This window comes from Falco biarmicus, chromosome 3, assembly GCF_023638135.1.
Source record: "Falco biarmicus isolate bFalBia1 chromosome 3, bFalBia1.pri, whole genome shotgun sequence".
NCBI classification, from domain to species: Eukaryota; Metazoa; Chordata; class Aves; order Falconiformes; family Falconidae; genus Falco; species Falco biarmicus.
The window spans coordinates 86561811-86579495 of NC_079290.1; the positions used below are offsets into that span (position 1 = coordinate 86561811).

General features: G+C 41.5%; 1 protein-coding gene across 7 annotated transcripts in view; it reads left to right on the top strand.

Moving 5' to 3' along the window:
* The window catches only part of TSNARE1 (t-SNARE domain containing 1), a 507873-nt gene that overhangs the window by 382875 nt on the left and 107313 nt on the right, over positions 1-17685 (top strand). The window contains exon 12 of one of the 7 annotated variants that reach the window (XM_056332142.1): positions 8016-8081. The exons of the other annotated variants lie outside the window; for them this stretch is intronic. Coding sequence (XP_056188117.1) covers positions 8016-8075 — 60 coding nt within the window. The 3' untranslated portion in view covers positions 8076-8081. The remainder of the gene's footprint in view (positions 1-8015; positions 8082-17685) is intronic. 7 annotated transcript variants of the gene reach the window in all.

The following is a 17685-nucleotide window of genomic DNA, read 5'->3' on the forward strand; positions in this document are numbered from 1 at the left end:
GCATTTTAGATCTGGCTGGTCTGAGTCACTGAAAACAGACTGTGTTACCAAATCTCTTTTTATGAAGATTGAACCACACGTTTATTTACTCCACAGGTGAAAATGCTCAGAAAACAAACCCTCTCGTCATCTTTCTCTTGTCTGTGCATGTAGATTTGTGAGTGTATCGCACCTACCAACACACACAAATCATTGAACAATATAAAAATCTTCCATAATGAAACCCTGAGATCTGTTGCTAGTGAAGGTTGTAGTGTCACTCAGGGACTCGTTGACAAGCTTTGAGGCAAGAGATAGATTCTCGAGAATGAAAGAGCCAACATCTATCAGCCATAATTGAGCAAATTAATAGCTTTGAGAAGTCTCTTCTTTGGTTAGCATCCCATGAAAAGACAATAAATGTGGCAGGGTTTCACTTGCAGCCTCTGCTTGCTTTTTTCTTTTTCTTTTCACTGTTGTCTTGTGTACAGTGTGTAATGACAGTGAAACAAAGGGCTTCCTCTGCATAATCAGCAGCAACTTTAGCATTGAAACTAAGATGTAAAAGGTGAAGAGTTAAGAGTGTTCATCTTCCGCTCTGTAGGAAGGAGGGAGGAAAGTTGAAGGAAGATTTCTTTGCATTTAGACACCGGTTTTGCCCCAGGCATTATCTCAGTCACAGAAGGAATCAGCAGGGAGCCAGTGATGACTTCTACTCCCCTGTCTTTTAGTAGGCACTTTACAGCCCTTTTCTTCCACTTCTCCACTATTTGTGGACGTCAATGGCTATACTGCTGCAGTTGCTGCGGAAAGAAACACTGGCAAGTTTTCCTGGAAACAAGGACTTTTCTCTGGGCTTGCTAGCAGAAGAAGAAAATCTTAAAAAGGTGCAATACCCTCCACTGAAAGAACTGGGAAGAGGGTGCTCTCCATTCCCATTGCCAGGGGAAGAGAAAAGCTAGTTTGGGCCACGGTAACTGTAGGCAGTTCTCTATATTTTGGGCAACTCAGTGCTCTTGCTTTGTTTATGCTCTGAAGTGTAAATACGGTAGTAAATTGTTGGCATGAATGTCTTTATAAAGGACATAGAAACTGTTCAAGATACAGCCAGCATGAAGGTGCTGCTGCAGGCAGGATCCAGCCGTTGCTATTTAGAGCAAAGCAGTACATCACAGTGCTCATCAAACTGAGTGTTATAAGTAAACAGAGATGAGAAAGTGGGGCCCGAATACAGATCCAGATACTAATCCCTAGTGTGGCAGAGTATTCTGTCATACTCCCAGGCACATACCTTAACCTGTTTTGGTTTTTTTCTGAAACAGAAAGCTACCTTAAGAAATTAATTTAAGTCTTTGAGTCTGCCTCCTTAAAGCTTTTCCTTCAGTTTTAAAATAATATTTGTTTATCTTTCCCACCCATTATCTAGTTTTTCTTTTTTGTTTTCCTTTTTTTTTCCTTTTTTTTTTTCGTTTTGTAGTTGATTATTTTTTTTCCCCCGCTAAAGGACAGCAGTATTCTAGTATTCATCTCATTTACAGAGTAAAGCAAGGTTGTTATTTGCTTTTACTTTTGTAGTCTCTGAAATTTCCCTGGTATTCCAGATCTATTAAAAATAAACCTAAGTGAGTCAGTCTTCTTCTAAAGAACATTCCTTTTTGTGGAACTTGCTTGGAATTTTTTTAAGGATTTTCTTCTGAGGAAAAAAAGAAAAACAGGAAAGGAAACTTTGATTTCTTACTATTTTCCCAATTGAACCAAATATTTCTCATGTGTCTGTCACATGTCAGTGGTTTTGATCTGTGTGCAATATATAGTTTGTTAAATGTACTTAGTTTCTAGTTGGAAGGAGAGATGAAACATCTACAGTCGGCTTCAGGGACATACAGTCCTTGTGCATGGTGGGCTTTCTTTGCAACTGAGTTCCTAGTTCTTCTCGGTTTAGAGGATGGCCCATTCTCTATGGTTTCATTTTTGTTTTGTTTTCTCCACCTCAGATTTATTATTTATGGAGTTATTTATTTGTTGATTCTCTGGAGGAGAAAAAAACGTTGAAAATAAGCCAGTTTAAAAAATGAAACCATGCTTGTGTCCCTGAAGTTTGTGTGCCAGCAGGGAGTGGAGAGCTGGTTGATGCTTAGTCCATACAGCCAGCATTATTTATTTATTATTTAGGAACATAAATGCATCAGTTTCTATGTTCACACCCATCAGTTTGTTCCTTCCCTCACCACTTCCCACTCTGGCTGTTCCAGAGCTTCACAACCCTTATGCTGACAGCCTTATTCTCATTTCCAGTCTGTATATCTTTATGGCCAGTTTACAAGCATTTCTCCTCGTGACAACTTTTTCAGTTACTTTAACTAGCTTGTCTCCCTCCCTGCTGTCTACTCCCCTGCTTTATTTATAGAAAGTGGTCATACCTTTTCTCACCCTTCATTGTGGCAGTCTAAACCAGCCACGGATGGTATACACACACACAAAATTAAACCCGCCATCTTCAAAATATCTCTCATGGGATTTGAAATTGGTTTTGGACACCATAGTCCAAATCTCCCGAGTCATAGACCAGCTTTAAGACTCCAGAGTTCTGCTTTGTGACAGTGATATTGCTCCTTTCAGGCCCCCAGAAGCAGCAGTGACTTTTAAAGAGTCGACTGGAATATTCTCTCCTGACACCAAGCAAACTGTTCCAGTTCCTCTGTGGAAAATATCATTATTCTGTAGAAAAATAAGCAAGTGATGGAGCTGGTTTCATAAGGTTAAACCCTAGAGCAGGATGTCATGCAGGATCTGGCCTCTTCTTCCTTGCTTATGGGGTTTTGGAGAATTTAGGACTTGGCACAAGCAATAAAAGAACGCGATAGTGCAGAAGTTTATCCATTGCTGTCCTCATCTGTTGTCACAGCATTGGCTCCCATTTTGGGGAGTTGCATTAGGAAAGCTACAGGGTTAATTGCTAAACTGCCTGGGCTAGGCCTAGGTCATATTGGCCCTGCTTGACATCCTCATCTCATGCATTCTCCTTCTCTAAGGACTGCTCAGCAGCAGGTGAAGTCATCCTTTCCAGAGAAGGGCCTTTACTCATTCTCCGGCAGGTCTCAGATTTGTGCATCCGTGGTTTTATTCACATTTCATTCGTTACAGCAGTCCCAAGGAAGGTGATATTCTGGACCAGTCTGGCCTTCCTAATAGGACCAACATCACACTTTACGTATTACCTGTAAGCCAGGGCTAAGCTGCAGACCATCATTTTCTCTGAAACCTGAGAAGTTTTCTCTGTTCTCTCAGCTTCCCTGTCAGCTTGCTTTTGGCAACGTTAGAGTGCATGAAGAAGAAGAAGATCTGCCAGTTATATCCTCACTGTCTGCTGCTCAGGGGGCAAACACATGTCTTATGCATTATGATTCAGAAACCTGCTTGCACTTTTTTTTTCACCACTTCTGAATTTTCTGTATTGATCTATCAGTGAAGGGAAAACCAAAAAAGAACTGAACGAGGATTATGGTCCAGTGCGAAATGTGTTTGGGCAGTACTTCAGGGCAAAAGCTTCCGCCCAGCAAAGAGCCAGAAAACTTACTAGCAGCCCCAGTTTTGTACTCATGAAGAAAAATCGGTCACTGATTTGATGAAAAGAATATTGGTGACTGAAAGGAGTCTGTAGTCCAAAATTAGATTTCATTTAGACATTGCTTATTCTTGAATCGGAATCAAAAGAAAAATCCAGTTTCATTTGGTTTAAGTTCATTGTTTGCTTTTGGCCTCCAGAAATAGTATGCTGAATCTGTGATGTTTTCAGTATTGAAAGAAGGTGACATCCAGGAATCTACTAGGAGCTCCTGAGTCAACATGACCTTTCTGAGATATCAGAGGCTCAAAAAAGGTTTTTCTGTCTCTTTTTCTGACCTGCTTTAGGAAGCATCCCCCAGTGTGATCCACATCCCTACTATCTAGAGCAAACAAGTTGAAACAATGCCCTTGAAGCTCACCAGTGCCTGCAGGGAGTGAGTAGTTGCTTTTGGTCTGACAGTGAACCCAGCAGCATGGGCAATGGGAGGACTAAAACATGGGGATGAACCCTAAAAGGATGGTTGCTGCACTTAGAGTGAGATGCTGACACTACAGAAAAAGCACAAGAGCCATATTTTGTCACACCTCTGTTTATCTTTTCCTTAGCAGTTTTCCTATGTCAAGCTAGAAGCAGTTGTCTAGCATGAGAGCTGTATAGATGGCAAAGAAGTTCCCCATCAGCTATTTTTGGGAAAAATCAATTCTCTCTATATTCAAGAAGCTCTGAGCTTGCTAAGCTCCCTACCTTTTAACCGCAAATTGCTCTAAATATTTTCCCCTTACCACCAATAGAGCACAGGGAAGCAAATCCAGTTTGAGTCTGAGCTGGTATATTTTCAGGCCATTTTAAGCCAGCTGTTATTAACTTATTTTCACCCATGTGTGCAAACGCCTGCCTCTCTTGAAAGCTGTGGAAGTCCTGCTTTGATGATGTGAAGAACAGTCCAGCCCAGAAAGGTCTAAGCCCGATCAGCTGGTGAGCATTTATGCCACCTACTGCCTGCACGGGGAGGATGGGTTGCATCCTGGCACTCCTGCCGGGCGCTGTGTTGCTGGTGATCTAAAGCCAGGCACCTGTGAAGTACCCTGCCTTAAAGTGAACACAGAGAGGCAGCGTCAGGAGCAAGAGGGTTTGGGTCCAAACCTGAGCGAGCTGGGAGAAGTGAGGGCCAAAAAGTGACCCCCAAGGATTCTTTGTAATCAGTGGGTATGATTTTAACACCCGCTTTGTTCAAACTGGGCCAGATTTCTTCCAGCAGGGGTTGATCCCCTGGGGAATGACTGTGGGAGAGTAAAGCACCGGCAGCTGCTGTTGCCCAGTCCATCAAGCAGGCTTTGTACGAACTCTTCGGCATTGTACGAGACACGAAATGGCTTGCCTTCAAACTGCTATTGTAATTTTCATCAAAACTGTGCTTTGACTCAACACACTGTATTTAACACAATTTATGACAATATTTCTCCCTCAATAGCTTTTTGTAGAGTATGTGCAACCTATTCTGCAGACTGCTGGTTTCCATACTTAGCATCTATTTTATGGTCTGCATTTTAAATTCCTTTAAGTGCAGGCCGTTGAGGAACAAGTTTCTGAGAGAGAGAGAGATCACTACTCAATCCCAATTCCCTCATGCAGTGGCTGTATACTCTTTATAGGCCAGTACCTTCTCCCCCAGAGACTGCGGCATTTCAGGAGTAGACACAACCATCCCAGCCTATGTAAACCACTTAAAATTACAATGTTCTGTGAGATAATTCTATATATAAGATGGAGTGTTGATGTTGATATGACAGTAACTTTTAGCAGAGATCACAGACCTCTTATACTAGGCATTACCCAATTCCATAGGGAGAATTTGTTCCTGCTTCAGAAAGCTTGCATTGTAAATAGCCATATGAGATAAAGGATGGAGGAATAAACAAAGACAACCACAGAAGATGTGTCTATATTGCCAAATAACTCCCATATCTTGGTCCCCTGATCATCCACATTGCATAAGTATTAACTCTCTGCCATTTGTTTTTGGATTTTTATTTTTTTGGGGGGGGGGGGGGCTTGTGTTTGTTTGTTGGGGGGGCAGTGGTATTGAGTGAAACAACTAGTCCACTCCAAGGTGAACCCTGGATGGTTGTGCAATTAATTACCTCTGTCTGAATGGAAACACACCATGTTTAGCTCCTTACACCATCCAGAGCCCTCCGACGCTCCACTAGACTTATACTGTGAGCCTCCAATGTGAAAGCATAATAATCCATCCTTTTCCAATCATGTCATAAAACCCAGCTCTGGTGGGCAGCAGCAGAGTTTTCATGTGTTTCAGGCTGCTTTGATGTGAAGAAAAAAAACTGACACCCAAACCACAAAATCTTCATAATTATATCTTAGAGCTGCAGAGGCACTGTAAGTCAAGAGCCCACACGGTCACTGGTGGGCCCTGCTGATCCATTTCAGAGGGGCCAGTCCAGGACAGGGGAGAAGCAGCTACTCTGTTCCATGTAGTCAAAATCCCAAAGTAGACATTTTTTAGCAGTGTAATTATAACCGTAATGTAGTCCCACGGCAGAAAAGTTTATTAAACTCCCAGCGTCCTGCTCCCAGCTCCAACTGTCTTGCCACTGAGCACACCTTGGAGAAAGGGGGATGAAGGGAAGATGTAAGTCTAGCATCTTCCCACGGGGTGATCGCAAGGTGGAAAGCCTGAACTGCCATCAAAGAGCAGGATTAGCACTGCAGGCAAAAGCCAGGCACACCGATGACACCTGACAGTGTAATGTACACCAAAAGTCAATTACATCCAAGCACATTTTCAGACATTTTAAGTACTCTAACTTGTGCATAACTGATTACTTTTAGAGCTGAGAATTTGTATTTTCATTATGGCGTTAGCTCAGGTTCAGGTCCATAAGTCAACAGATGAGTGTTGTGCAGGTGAACTCCAGAGGTCATACAACAGAAACAAGCCCGAATCCTTTGACTGAGGTATCACCCCTGTGTCCTCAGCATGGCCTATACAATCAGAGCATGTTGAGCAGTAGAGCTGACAGGAACAGTGGGAGCGTGAAAACACTAGATTAAAAAGGAGTCTGTCACAAAGATTTCATTTTGTTTTTCCACACCACATATATGCTCCCAGCCCCAAGGCTTTGTTCTGTGTGCATTAAGGGTGATCAGATGGTCTTCTGCAAAGCCTAGGAATCACTTTAATCCCCCAAACTCCTTTGTAATGCATTGGCTTTTCCTAGCCGTCTAGACCCAGCAGCTTGCTGTAGAACTTGGCTGAAGGCATTAAAGGCTTTATGGGATGTTCTGCGATGTGGTGAACTGTACTGTGTCTTTCTTTAAATTCTTGAAGTTCTTAACAGGCTGCACCAGCAAAATACAAAATTTAGTTGGATAGCTTAGGAAGATCGCTTTTTTCTGGTACATACAAAAGCTTAGTAGGAAATCTGGAAGATCTTGTGGCCAGAAGTCTTCAGGTTAATTGCGTATCTCATGATGCCATATTATTATCTGTAATAAAACTTTATTTCAGCCACTGATGTATGTGAACAGTATAACCATGTACATTAGATAGATGCTTTTCTTCCTTACCATTAACTTCATTAATTTAATTTGGCTTTTCTTACAAGAAGTCGTCACACTTGTAAAACATCTTCCATCTGTCTCACCTGCTTATTTAAGAAGCAGAGAGACAGGAGGTTTTCAAACCTTCACAAAACAAAAGCATAAGCTGTAATTTAGGAAATCTACTCAGTAGTCTATCACGCAAAATGCTCATCTCTCCTTTTCTGTCCCTTGTCCTCTTCCCACAGTGCTGTGCTGTACTGTCTTAGCTCTCCAAGCTTCCCTTCCCCCTGTGCTTCCCCTCTCTCTTACTTGCCTGACTTTCCCTATCCCAATCACAAATCTGTCATGCTCTTGTTCAAAATGAAATAGCTTATTCTTCTCTTCTCTTCTATCTTGCTTTGTTCACAAGTCCTCTTGGCCTTCTGATCATTTTCTTTGCCTATTCCTGCCTCCTTCTCTTCTACTACCTACTGTATTTTATTTCATTGCACTTCATTTTATTTCATTTCATTTCATTTCATTTCTCAGGCAATACAGTCAAACTTGAACACAATATTCAAGGTGAGGGCATCTCATTAAATGAAATAATGGCATTGTGCTAGTTTAGGCGTTACTCTCAGTTCCATGCTTTCTGTACAATACGATTTTCTTTTCTTGTGCAACTGCCATTGTGGATGTGGCAGATATATTCATGGAAATGTCCACATTTGGACTCTGAATGGAAGAATGTGAGAGTATCAAAGAGGTTACTGCACACAGCTGTACTACAAGCTCAGAGATGTAGTTCAGCAGACAAAATCTTCACTCTTATTTTCCATGGAAACATTGGTAGAATGGCTGTCTAGCTGTACAGAGATCTTAGGCTGAATAGTTTTGTTTTGTTTTGTTCTGTTTTTCATTGTAGGGGACTTGGAGGTCTAGGGAAGAAAGATTCTTCATCGCTACAGAAATAATCTGGATCTGAGTTCAGGTCAGTTCCTGGCACAGAATGATATTGAATAAGATGCTTTGCCTTGCTGTGCTTTTATTCTCCATCAACAAAACACTTCCTAACCTAATTTCTTATTCACTGGGATGGAAGCTCTCTTCAGCTTGGAGGAGGTGTTCCTTGAATATGAATCAGCTTTTCTGACCCCCTCTTTCCTGTAGGACCTTATCCCATGAGACTCTTCCCAGCACATCTTTGGCCTCTTCACTCATCAGTGCCATCAGACTTCTGTCCTTCATGGTAGGATGCTGTAGGATATACAGTGTAGGTGTGATGTAAATACAGTGGAGGCATCTTAGGGGCTAGCAGTGTAAATGTGGACAGGACATTACCAGGGGGACCTTCTCTAGGGCTGGTCTCAGAAGCAACTATGCTGTAAGCAAAGATATGTTAATCTCTTCTGCTGGGTTAGGGAAGTAAAATGCAGAAACTGGTTGCACAGTCAAGTCTAAATTAATTCTAATGAATTTCTAATGACTGTCAGTGGTCAGTGGGCAAAGGATGTTATTTGGGAAGATCAGCAGGAGCATGTTGAGTTCTGCCGAGCAAGGCAGAAAGTAGCATGGCTTGGGCTGCTTTGAAGAAAACCAAGATTTCTAGGAAGTTGTAATACTGTGGTCCAGGGGAAACAGATGAAAATCTGGACATATTGGTATACTGGGGCAGAAAGCTCTAGAATTACTATATACATAAGCCTTGCTTTCTTGGTTTGGCTTTCTTTCTTTGTTTGTTTGTTTAAAAACTAGATCCTACAGCACTTTATTCAGGTTGACTTTATTAACATGTAAAGGCAAATTTCTGCCAGCCGCGCATCTGGCAGGGAGATCAAGTCTCCTCAGAGGAGGTTTGGTTTATGTTTACTCCTTGAAAGTGACAGGGAGACACTGTGGCACCATGTCAACATGGACATTTTCATACAGCTCTTAAACTCATTCCCCTTGTCAAGCCTGCTATATACCTTCCCTCTTACTGTGTGTTAAACCTGTTCCCACAGCAAGCAGTTTCCCAGTTCTAGCATCATTTTTATCCCAGCTGGTGTGTGCAGTTAAAGCCTAAGCACAGACAATCAATTCTGTCTTCACAGAGCTTTCCTGGCTACTTCAAACAATTTGAGAACAAAGTTTATATAAATAGATTCCCTTCATCCCTCCTAATCCTTGCTACATGTTAGGCTAATTTTGTGTATTGTGTTCATGAAAAACATCAGTGATATACAAAAATATAGTAGACTTGTGATTCCTCAAGACAGTTAGAGCAGTGAGTTTCTTGTTTTCCCCTATCAGTAGGTTTAAAAATGCTGGTTTTATGAAAATACTTCCAACAGTGCTTTTATGGGTCTGTGAATGGAAGGGAAGTTTTGAATGGAATGACCTTTACATTTTCACATTCCGCTGTAAATCAGTAGAGTAAGAGAAAATAGTTTTCCACATCTATAAATGTAGAGATTTTTTTTAACCATGGAAAATACCCTTGTGCAACTGCTAGCATCTCCCACACCTCTATCCTCCATTCACTAAAGAAGCACTTGTTAAGTCTGTAGTATCTGCTGGGAAGAATATGTGGCTTATTTAGCTGATACTGCAGCTTGGGAGTTTTCTCCTGTTTGGCTATCTCTTTGTACTCCACTATCCCAATTGCAGGAATTTATAGCCTTCTCTGTGGGCTAAAGCTGGGTTTTAATTGCCACTTTTCCATGAAGAGGACAGTCAGATTAAGTGGGGGGAAAATGCATTTCAGCAGCAGTATGAGTTACACACAATTAGAGGCAAAGCCAAGCGTGTTTACCCCAGAGCTCCCCCTTCCCCAGCAGTCCGTGGCCTCTGATCCCCCCGTCATCTGCTCCTGTTACTCCAGTTCTTCCCTATTTCTGATTCCTCCCTACCTTTGCACCTCCTTTTCTCCCAGTTGTGTGAAAGTGGAGCTTATCTGATGATCTATTTGCCAAGTAACCCTATTTTTAGAGTAGCATGGGCTATAGGGTGCAAGCTAAGCATGAAAAAATACAGCAAATGGAGTGTGTAAGGCAAAACAAAAGTGATACAACATTACACAGTTTATCCAGTTCCTGCTGAAATCGGTAACTGCCATCTTTAGCTTCCGTTGAAAATTCCCAGTTAATATCGGAAATGGAATACTAGAAAGAAAGAGGTGGTGAAACCACAGGTTGCTTCACTCACTGATTTCTTGTCTAAATCTTCATTTAGCTCTGAAAAACATGCAATTTTTCTAACTTCTTAGAGATCTTGTTTTAATACTCAAATACCTCAGCCCAGACCCTTAATTTTTACAAGATATAAAAGTTGTTTTATGCCCAACTGCTTACACATTTAAGCCTCTGAATCCCTCAGTTGGTTTTAGTGCCACTTTGACAATGAAAAGGGCTAATTCAAGATCTATTCTTACATTTATAGCATCATAAAGAATGTTCAGAATAAAGACTTCATTTGCATACATCATAAAAATAAACAAAATAATTTGCATAAAAGACTGCATGTAGCAGTACTTTGAATGGGGAATCTTGGGAAATATGTTTGTAAGATGAGAAAGAGAGAGGGGGTGAAGAAGATGGATGGCTTTCAAGGTATGGGATGCTCTGCTTTTTTATATTGCCGAATCATTTGATATTTTGGAGTTTTGAGGCAGATATGAACTATAAAGATCTCTGGGCTGGGAATCCCTTGAGAGCTGCTAGGTGATGTGTGGCAGCTTCAGGGATTCTCTGGGTTGAAAGTGGTGATCAGTGCTTTTCCTGGTCCAGTCTAGGATTGTACCAGTCTGGCCAAAGCTTGAGAGAAATTCTGGTGACTGATTATGGATAATTAACATGCATCATTTGTCATCTGTGTTTGCATCCCAGATTTCTCTGTGTTGGGATTCAGTATTGCTGAAGTCAGTAGCCTGCATTGGAAGTGTGCAGATTTATTTTACAAGGAGAGAATCTAGGCTGGTGGCATACCTTTATGGCATGATGTGGTACCCATTTAGGATCTCCCAGAATTTTACATCAAGAACATGGAAAATAACCCTGACAGCCTACACTGATGGTGTCGATTTTAGTCATGGTTGCGTCACATTTTACTGTCATATCTACCTTTTTTTTTTTAGAATGTAGTTTTGCTTTATGTTTTGATTAATTCTGTGTGCAAGCATTGTCCTCCATGGTGCTCTACTTGAAGCAAATTTGAATCCAGAGGACCACAAATTTAAAAGATAGTAAAAAGAACCAGCTTCTTACAGCTTTTAAAATACTTGGCCACTTTCCTGCTTTGGGACTTTGACGATACCACTCCAGATCTCCCCAGTTCCCTGAGTCTTTCAGACAGGGTCTAGGTTTCTGTGACTCAGTTCTGTCACCTGCCAAATGAAGATTGTCAGAGGCTATGCTGAACAGTGTAAAAGGTGCTGTGCAAATAGGATGGAAATAGAGATCTTCACAGCTAAGTGAAGTAGCATAAAGAGTTAAGTGACAGGTTGTGCCTGTCCTGTGGTCTCCTCTCATCCAGCTAATGAGTGTAAAGCAAAATTGCTGTTGGGATGGAAGAGCCTCAGGAAATGTTTGAGTCCTATGCTTGAGTAGTTATGTCTAAAGCCAGGGCGATTAGCTGGTGCTGTGGGGAAAATCACTCGATACACAGCAGGATTTCACAGCCCTCTCCGTTTCTGCCCTCGTGTAAAGGTTAATGGATCCATGAATTTCTGGAGCACATAGACCTTACCCATGGGCCCTGCTGACAAGGCAGCCCATGAGGACTGCAGGTCTAGCACCTGTCTGTCCACCAGAACACTGCCACTGCAGGGAGGGTCTCCCTGTGGATTCAAGGGAGGGAAGACTGCTACATGCATCATTGTTAGCTGAAACTTTTCACCTGTATTTCATAATAAAGGCTGTGATTATGTCTTCATGTTTTATTAGTTTCGGAAGACTGTGTTATTAGGCATTAGAAATCCCACAGGAAGCAATTTGCAAGATTTGGAGTTTATACTTGTCTTGGCCCAAATCTTCATGCAGACATTTCTCCTTCCCACCCTTTTCCTTGCAATTGAAATGACAAGAAATGTGCTGTGCTTCACACACTGGGGCCATGCAATGTTAATTACAGACACACACACAGACAGGGACAGCTGCATTTTAACAGAGAAGTAAAACATATATGGCTTGACATTCAGTTTTAACCCATTGGTGTAAAACAGCTCATTGTGTGTTGTACTATGATTGCAGTGCCACTGGGACTGGCATCTCTGGAAGCTGAAGCAGCTGAGACTGGAGGAGCATAGACAAATGATGAGACATTGTCACCAGCCTTTGAGGCCCCCTCATTGAACAAATCTGGGTCCCAGGTCCCCCTAGCAGGACAGGTCCAAGCTCTGGGTCTGAGACTTTTGCAAACTAAAGAGCATCTTGCCTGGCCTGTTGTTTCTCCCAGCTGTCAGCACTGAGATCTCGGTGCTGTCGAGAGGAATCTCCACAAAATAAATGGACAAAAGCAAAGAGAAAAAGTGGGGGGCAGGGACTGAGAAAGGCAGTTATACTTTGTGAGCTCTGCTTGTGAAAAGTTCCATGCCATGCATAGAAAGTTTTGTTTGCTCTCCAGTACATACCACTCTCTTTTATATAGGCCAGCAATTTTGTGCCTGGAAATTGAAATGTTGTGCACTTTTAGGATATTAATATTTTTGCCAGGCATGGTATATTTTCAGCTTTGAAACAGAATCCCCTTTAGCTGATTGCCAGCAGCATGTTACAATGAACAAGACAGCCAGTTTGGGTGTGATGCTAGCAACACCAGCTAGTAATTTATACCATATTACACAGCAGGGCAGGAGCAGCTAATGAAGTGCTACCTAAGTAAATAGTCATTTGTGTGGCTCAGATTAAACCTTTGGAAGTATTTCCAGCAGAGCATATAGCGCTAATGAATCTCATTATTACAAATTGCCAAGCAGCGCCAAGTGTATGGGGAGACCTTGCCAGTCAGCCCTCTGCGGCCACAAATCTTGCAGCTGTAACAGCATGGACATAGCTTGCACCACAAAGAAGAAGAATCCTCGAGATGAGCTCTGCAAAGGCAGTCAGCTTGGATGCAGCATCCCTCTCTCCTCTTCTGCTATCTGCCTGTCATCCTGAATATCTCCAGTTTCCAGCCTTCCTCTCTTTCTCCCTGACCTCACTTTTACCGTCTGTTCTCACATTCTTCCCTCTCCAAGAGTAGCTCTTCTTTGATTTTTTTAATTTTTTTTTCTCACCCCACCCCCTCCCCCCAACGTCTCTGCTGAATCATAGCAGAGAAATGGAAAATAAAGAGTATCCAGCACAATAAAGATCATCCTTTGTCCAGTTCTCCTGGCTTCTTTGCTAGAGATAATACAGAAACAATCAAGCCAAATAAGATCAGCCTGTGAGGTTTCTATCACTTTTTTTTCCTCTTCTTCACCTTATTAATATTGCAGCTGTCGCACTTTATAATCTCATGCGTTAGCTTTACCCAGGCATGCAGCTCTGTGTTGATTCGTTTATTTTAATCAAAGTTTTGCCTACTGATATTTTTCCCTGTCCAGGCTGGAACAGAGAAAATGAAATCTCAACAGAAAATGCACACACAAATCGTTAATATTTGACCTCTGGAAAGAACTCATTTATTAAACACTTTTTCATCCCTTCAGGGTATTCAGAGACATAGTTTCTTTGTGTGTTATTTTGGCAGTAATACTAGAGCATTTCCCCATGGGCTTCTCTAAGTGATCTCAAGTGTACACTAATAGCCCTTTGCCTTTGGCTTCCATGAGTATACACACACTTAGTCACAGGATCCCCTTTGGGTGATGTGGTGGTTTTTTTAGGTGTGGGTGTTGTTTTGTAGGTGTTTTTTTTTTCATTTTTGGATTTTTCTGGGGGTTTTTGTTGTTGTTGGGTTTGTTTCTACAGCTTACAAGAAGATGGTTTGTTACTGTTTCAGTATGAAGTATAGGAGCTTTCTGCTGCAGCTCTGGAGTTTTAACAGATGGAGAATATTAAACCTTCATATATATATATATATACACACACACACATATACATTTCAGAGTGTAAAAGGATTGATTGCCACAGAGCAAGACACTAAAAGCTAGTTGCTGTTTTTTCTCATACTGAAGCATGTTTCCCTCCTGATGGTAAATAGCTCCAGAAAGATGTTGACATACTGATTGTCTACTCATATCATTCTGGGTGGCGGAAGCCCTTATTGACAATTTAGAGATTGAAGGGCTTGGAAGTACATATTAAAGAAAATTTAAAATCCAATCAAAGCAACATAATAAAAACACAAACCAGAACTGCAAGCGCTACACTAAGCACTAAATCTTCAATGGGGGTGTTTCAACAAGCTGTCTGTCAAAGTTTAGCCGAAGAAACCTTCTCCATTCCTGGGTGGAAAAGGGGATATTTCTGATGAAGAAGGACATGGGATCATGTTGTGAAGTAGTGTTGCTGGGCTCACATGGCCAAATTCAAGGGTTCCTGGACTAGTGGGAATTTTAAAATGTTAGAATTGGTAGAAAGAATAGTTTCCACAGCTTGAAGGTTGAGCAATAACTGTGGACCAGTCTCTGGTCTTCACAGCAGCATGGGATGTGGGACATTTCTAGTCCCCGTGTGTCAGATAGTGCCAGAAGACTTTTTGAGTTGGAGAAGGGAAAGATCTGGGCCCGTGCAGGAGGGCTGGTTAGTTTGGTCATGCTGGTATGGATTTATATCCTCTTCTCTGTTCCTTTCAAAAGTATGAAGTATCTGGACAACCTGTAGATTAGATCAGACCCAAGGGATGGATCTGCATATACCAGTTTATGCCAGAAAAAAAAATAAGAGTGCAGGTGTCTGCTTTCCTACCTTGCCCTACTTCCCACATACAACCCCAACCTCAGCCCGGTTGCCCTGCAAGACCAGCTCTTTGCTCGCACTCCCTGGGCTACCAGGCACTTGCTGGGGGCCAGAGTCAGTGTCTTCTCCATTTCAGAGCTGCCCAGCCATGCACATGCTACATTTTTAAGGGGCACAGAAGGAGATCTATGTGCAGCACTGAGCCCATGAAGAAGCAATTAGCAATGATTTCTAAGTTTTCTTCGTTAAGCTCTCATTGTATCTCACCAGCCCACTCTTTCCCTCCACCCCATCCTTCAACAGCCAGTCCTTTCCCGAGATCTATTAATATCCTGTGATTTACCTACATACAAAGTATGTTACTTTCAATTCCCACTGGGCATATAAAACAGATGTCCCTTTTCAAGGGATTTATCAGCAATTACAAATAATGCAGTGTAAATAAGTTTTCCAAGACCTTCAATTATGCTCATTAGCTTAAAGATAATGAGACGTGGGATCAAATTTAAATCCACTAGCCTACCAATTTGGGATGAAGAGCCTTGCTTTAGTCCACAGCTTTAACATCTGAATGTGAAGCCAGTACAACAAGGCACTCTAGGTATTTGAGGCAAAGCTCCTCAGGTTTTTACTAGGAGCTTTGTATGAACTAAGTTCATGACTCAAGCTTTCATATTTTTACCCCAGATACCACTCAACTTAGTCTTGTTTGTTCCTTTAAAAGGGGATGCTATTTTAGGTCCGCAGGGGTGTAAAGTCTTTAAAGAACACCCTCTTCAAGGGAAATCACAGGGCAACACAAATGTTAAGGTTCTGCTTCTGGGGAGAGAGGATATGTTTAGCTGTGGCCTACCCAGGTATTTTTAGTTGCACATACATCAGGTGATATAGCTAAGAGTACATCTGGACACTACAAGTCCTGTGTCTCCTTAGACCTCTCATGGTTAGAGTTGTTGGGGAAAAAACCTCAAACCAACCAAAAAAAACCCCCACAAAAACAACCAACCCACAAAAAAACCCAAACCAAACCAAAAAAACACCAGAAAAGCCCCCATGTGTATTGTAGATAGGTCTATTTCAGCAGCTCCACTTAACGTTCATCAGAACCATTTCTGCAAGCTGATAGTTGCAGTGCTGTTTCTTCCTTCTACTTCCCACAGGAAGATCTCAAAATCCTGTCAAATATCTATACCAATATACATGCACATGTGTGTCTTCTGCCACAGATCCTTTTGCCTTAAAGATTGGAATGCTTAACAGAGTAGCTTCATTTGTGGCTGGCTATTAGTAAGAACAAGGGAGAAGAAGGAGCTGATGCACAGAGAAATACTTTCTTACCCTTCTCAGTTTCTCATCTTCAAGGAGGATGTGTCTACTGATCTACCCCAAACATATCTCAGGGATACTCAGGATAACTAATATGTATTTAATATGCTGATTTGCTGTTGTTGGATCTTTGTTGAAGCTCCAGAGGAGATGAGACAGGATTAAATACATATCACGGAGATAAAAAAAGGTATGTCTACTGCAGAAATGCAAAGCAGCCTTTGAAGTCTGTGGGGGGTATGACTGTTTCCTCCAACTCAGAATTTGTGTCAGATTATTTAATTAATTTTAGGACTGTATATTAACATACTTTTTTAATAGTGGTGCTTTAAGCAAGTAAGTCAATGAGTAGTTTGTAATAGAACTACCACATTAAACTTCTGCTCCCTGTGTCATGATCAATAATAGATCACCATCTCCACTGCTCAGTGTAAAGTGGAAGTACACCTCTCCCAAAAGATGATCTGCCTAACACAGGAATTATTTTCCCCCCCTTAATATATATTTAGAATAGAAAGATAGGTAGAATCTATTCTGGTGAAATTATGTCTCTCTATACATCTATAATAGATACAAAAATGAGCAAAAGGAATGTTGAAGATGATATTCTGTGGCCACATCCAAGAATGAGAGGCATCCTGGAAAATTCCAAAATGTGTTTTTATATTTCATCACCCAGTAAAAGGTGCCCAAATTGACTTTAGAAGTACATTGTTGTTATTAGGAGTTGCTATAATAAGCAGAATCAACCAGCAGCTATTTCCTAATGGGGTTTTATAATTGCTTGTTGGATATTTCCAGTTTTTGGCTCAGAGCCCTTTGTTCTTGTTGCTAACAGAAAAAGTGTAATAACCAGTAGCTGCAGCCTACTGTGGAGGACACCATCCAAGTTAGGAGAATATGTAATGAGCAGTTTTGATTCACATTCTCTTAGTCTTTAGAAAATAATTCTAGTCTTTAAAAGGCTCCATGCACCACTTAACTCAGTAATTGGCAAAAGGGGATGGAAATACAACATTCTGCAAGCAAAGTTGCACATTTCAGATAACTCTTATGAGGAGAGCGGGCACTCTGTCACATATTTGTAACTTCTTTCCAGTACTCAATAACCATTTGATATCAGTCAGTCAACAGAATCTTGCTCTGCCTTGCATGGAAGGATGCTGCCTTCGTGGTCTCAGGAGTATGTTACAGGCATGGTCACACGGGGCTCTTCCACATCGTATTTTAAGAGTTAGGCTGGGCAGGAATTTAATGGTTGTAGGACAGAGTAACACAGATGCTTTTCAAGTTCATAGGGAAGAGATTTCCACATGAAGGTGTCCACAGGCTAGAAGGGTCACAAAAATGGCTGTTGTCCATACAGCTCCCACCTACCATATGGTGCAGCAGTCTTCAGAAAAAAAC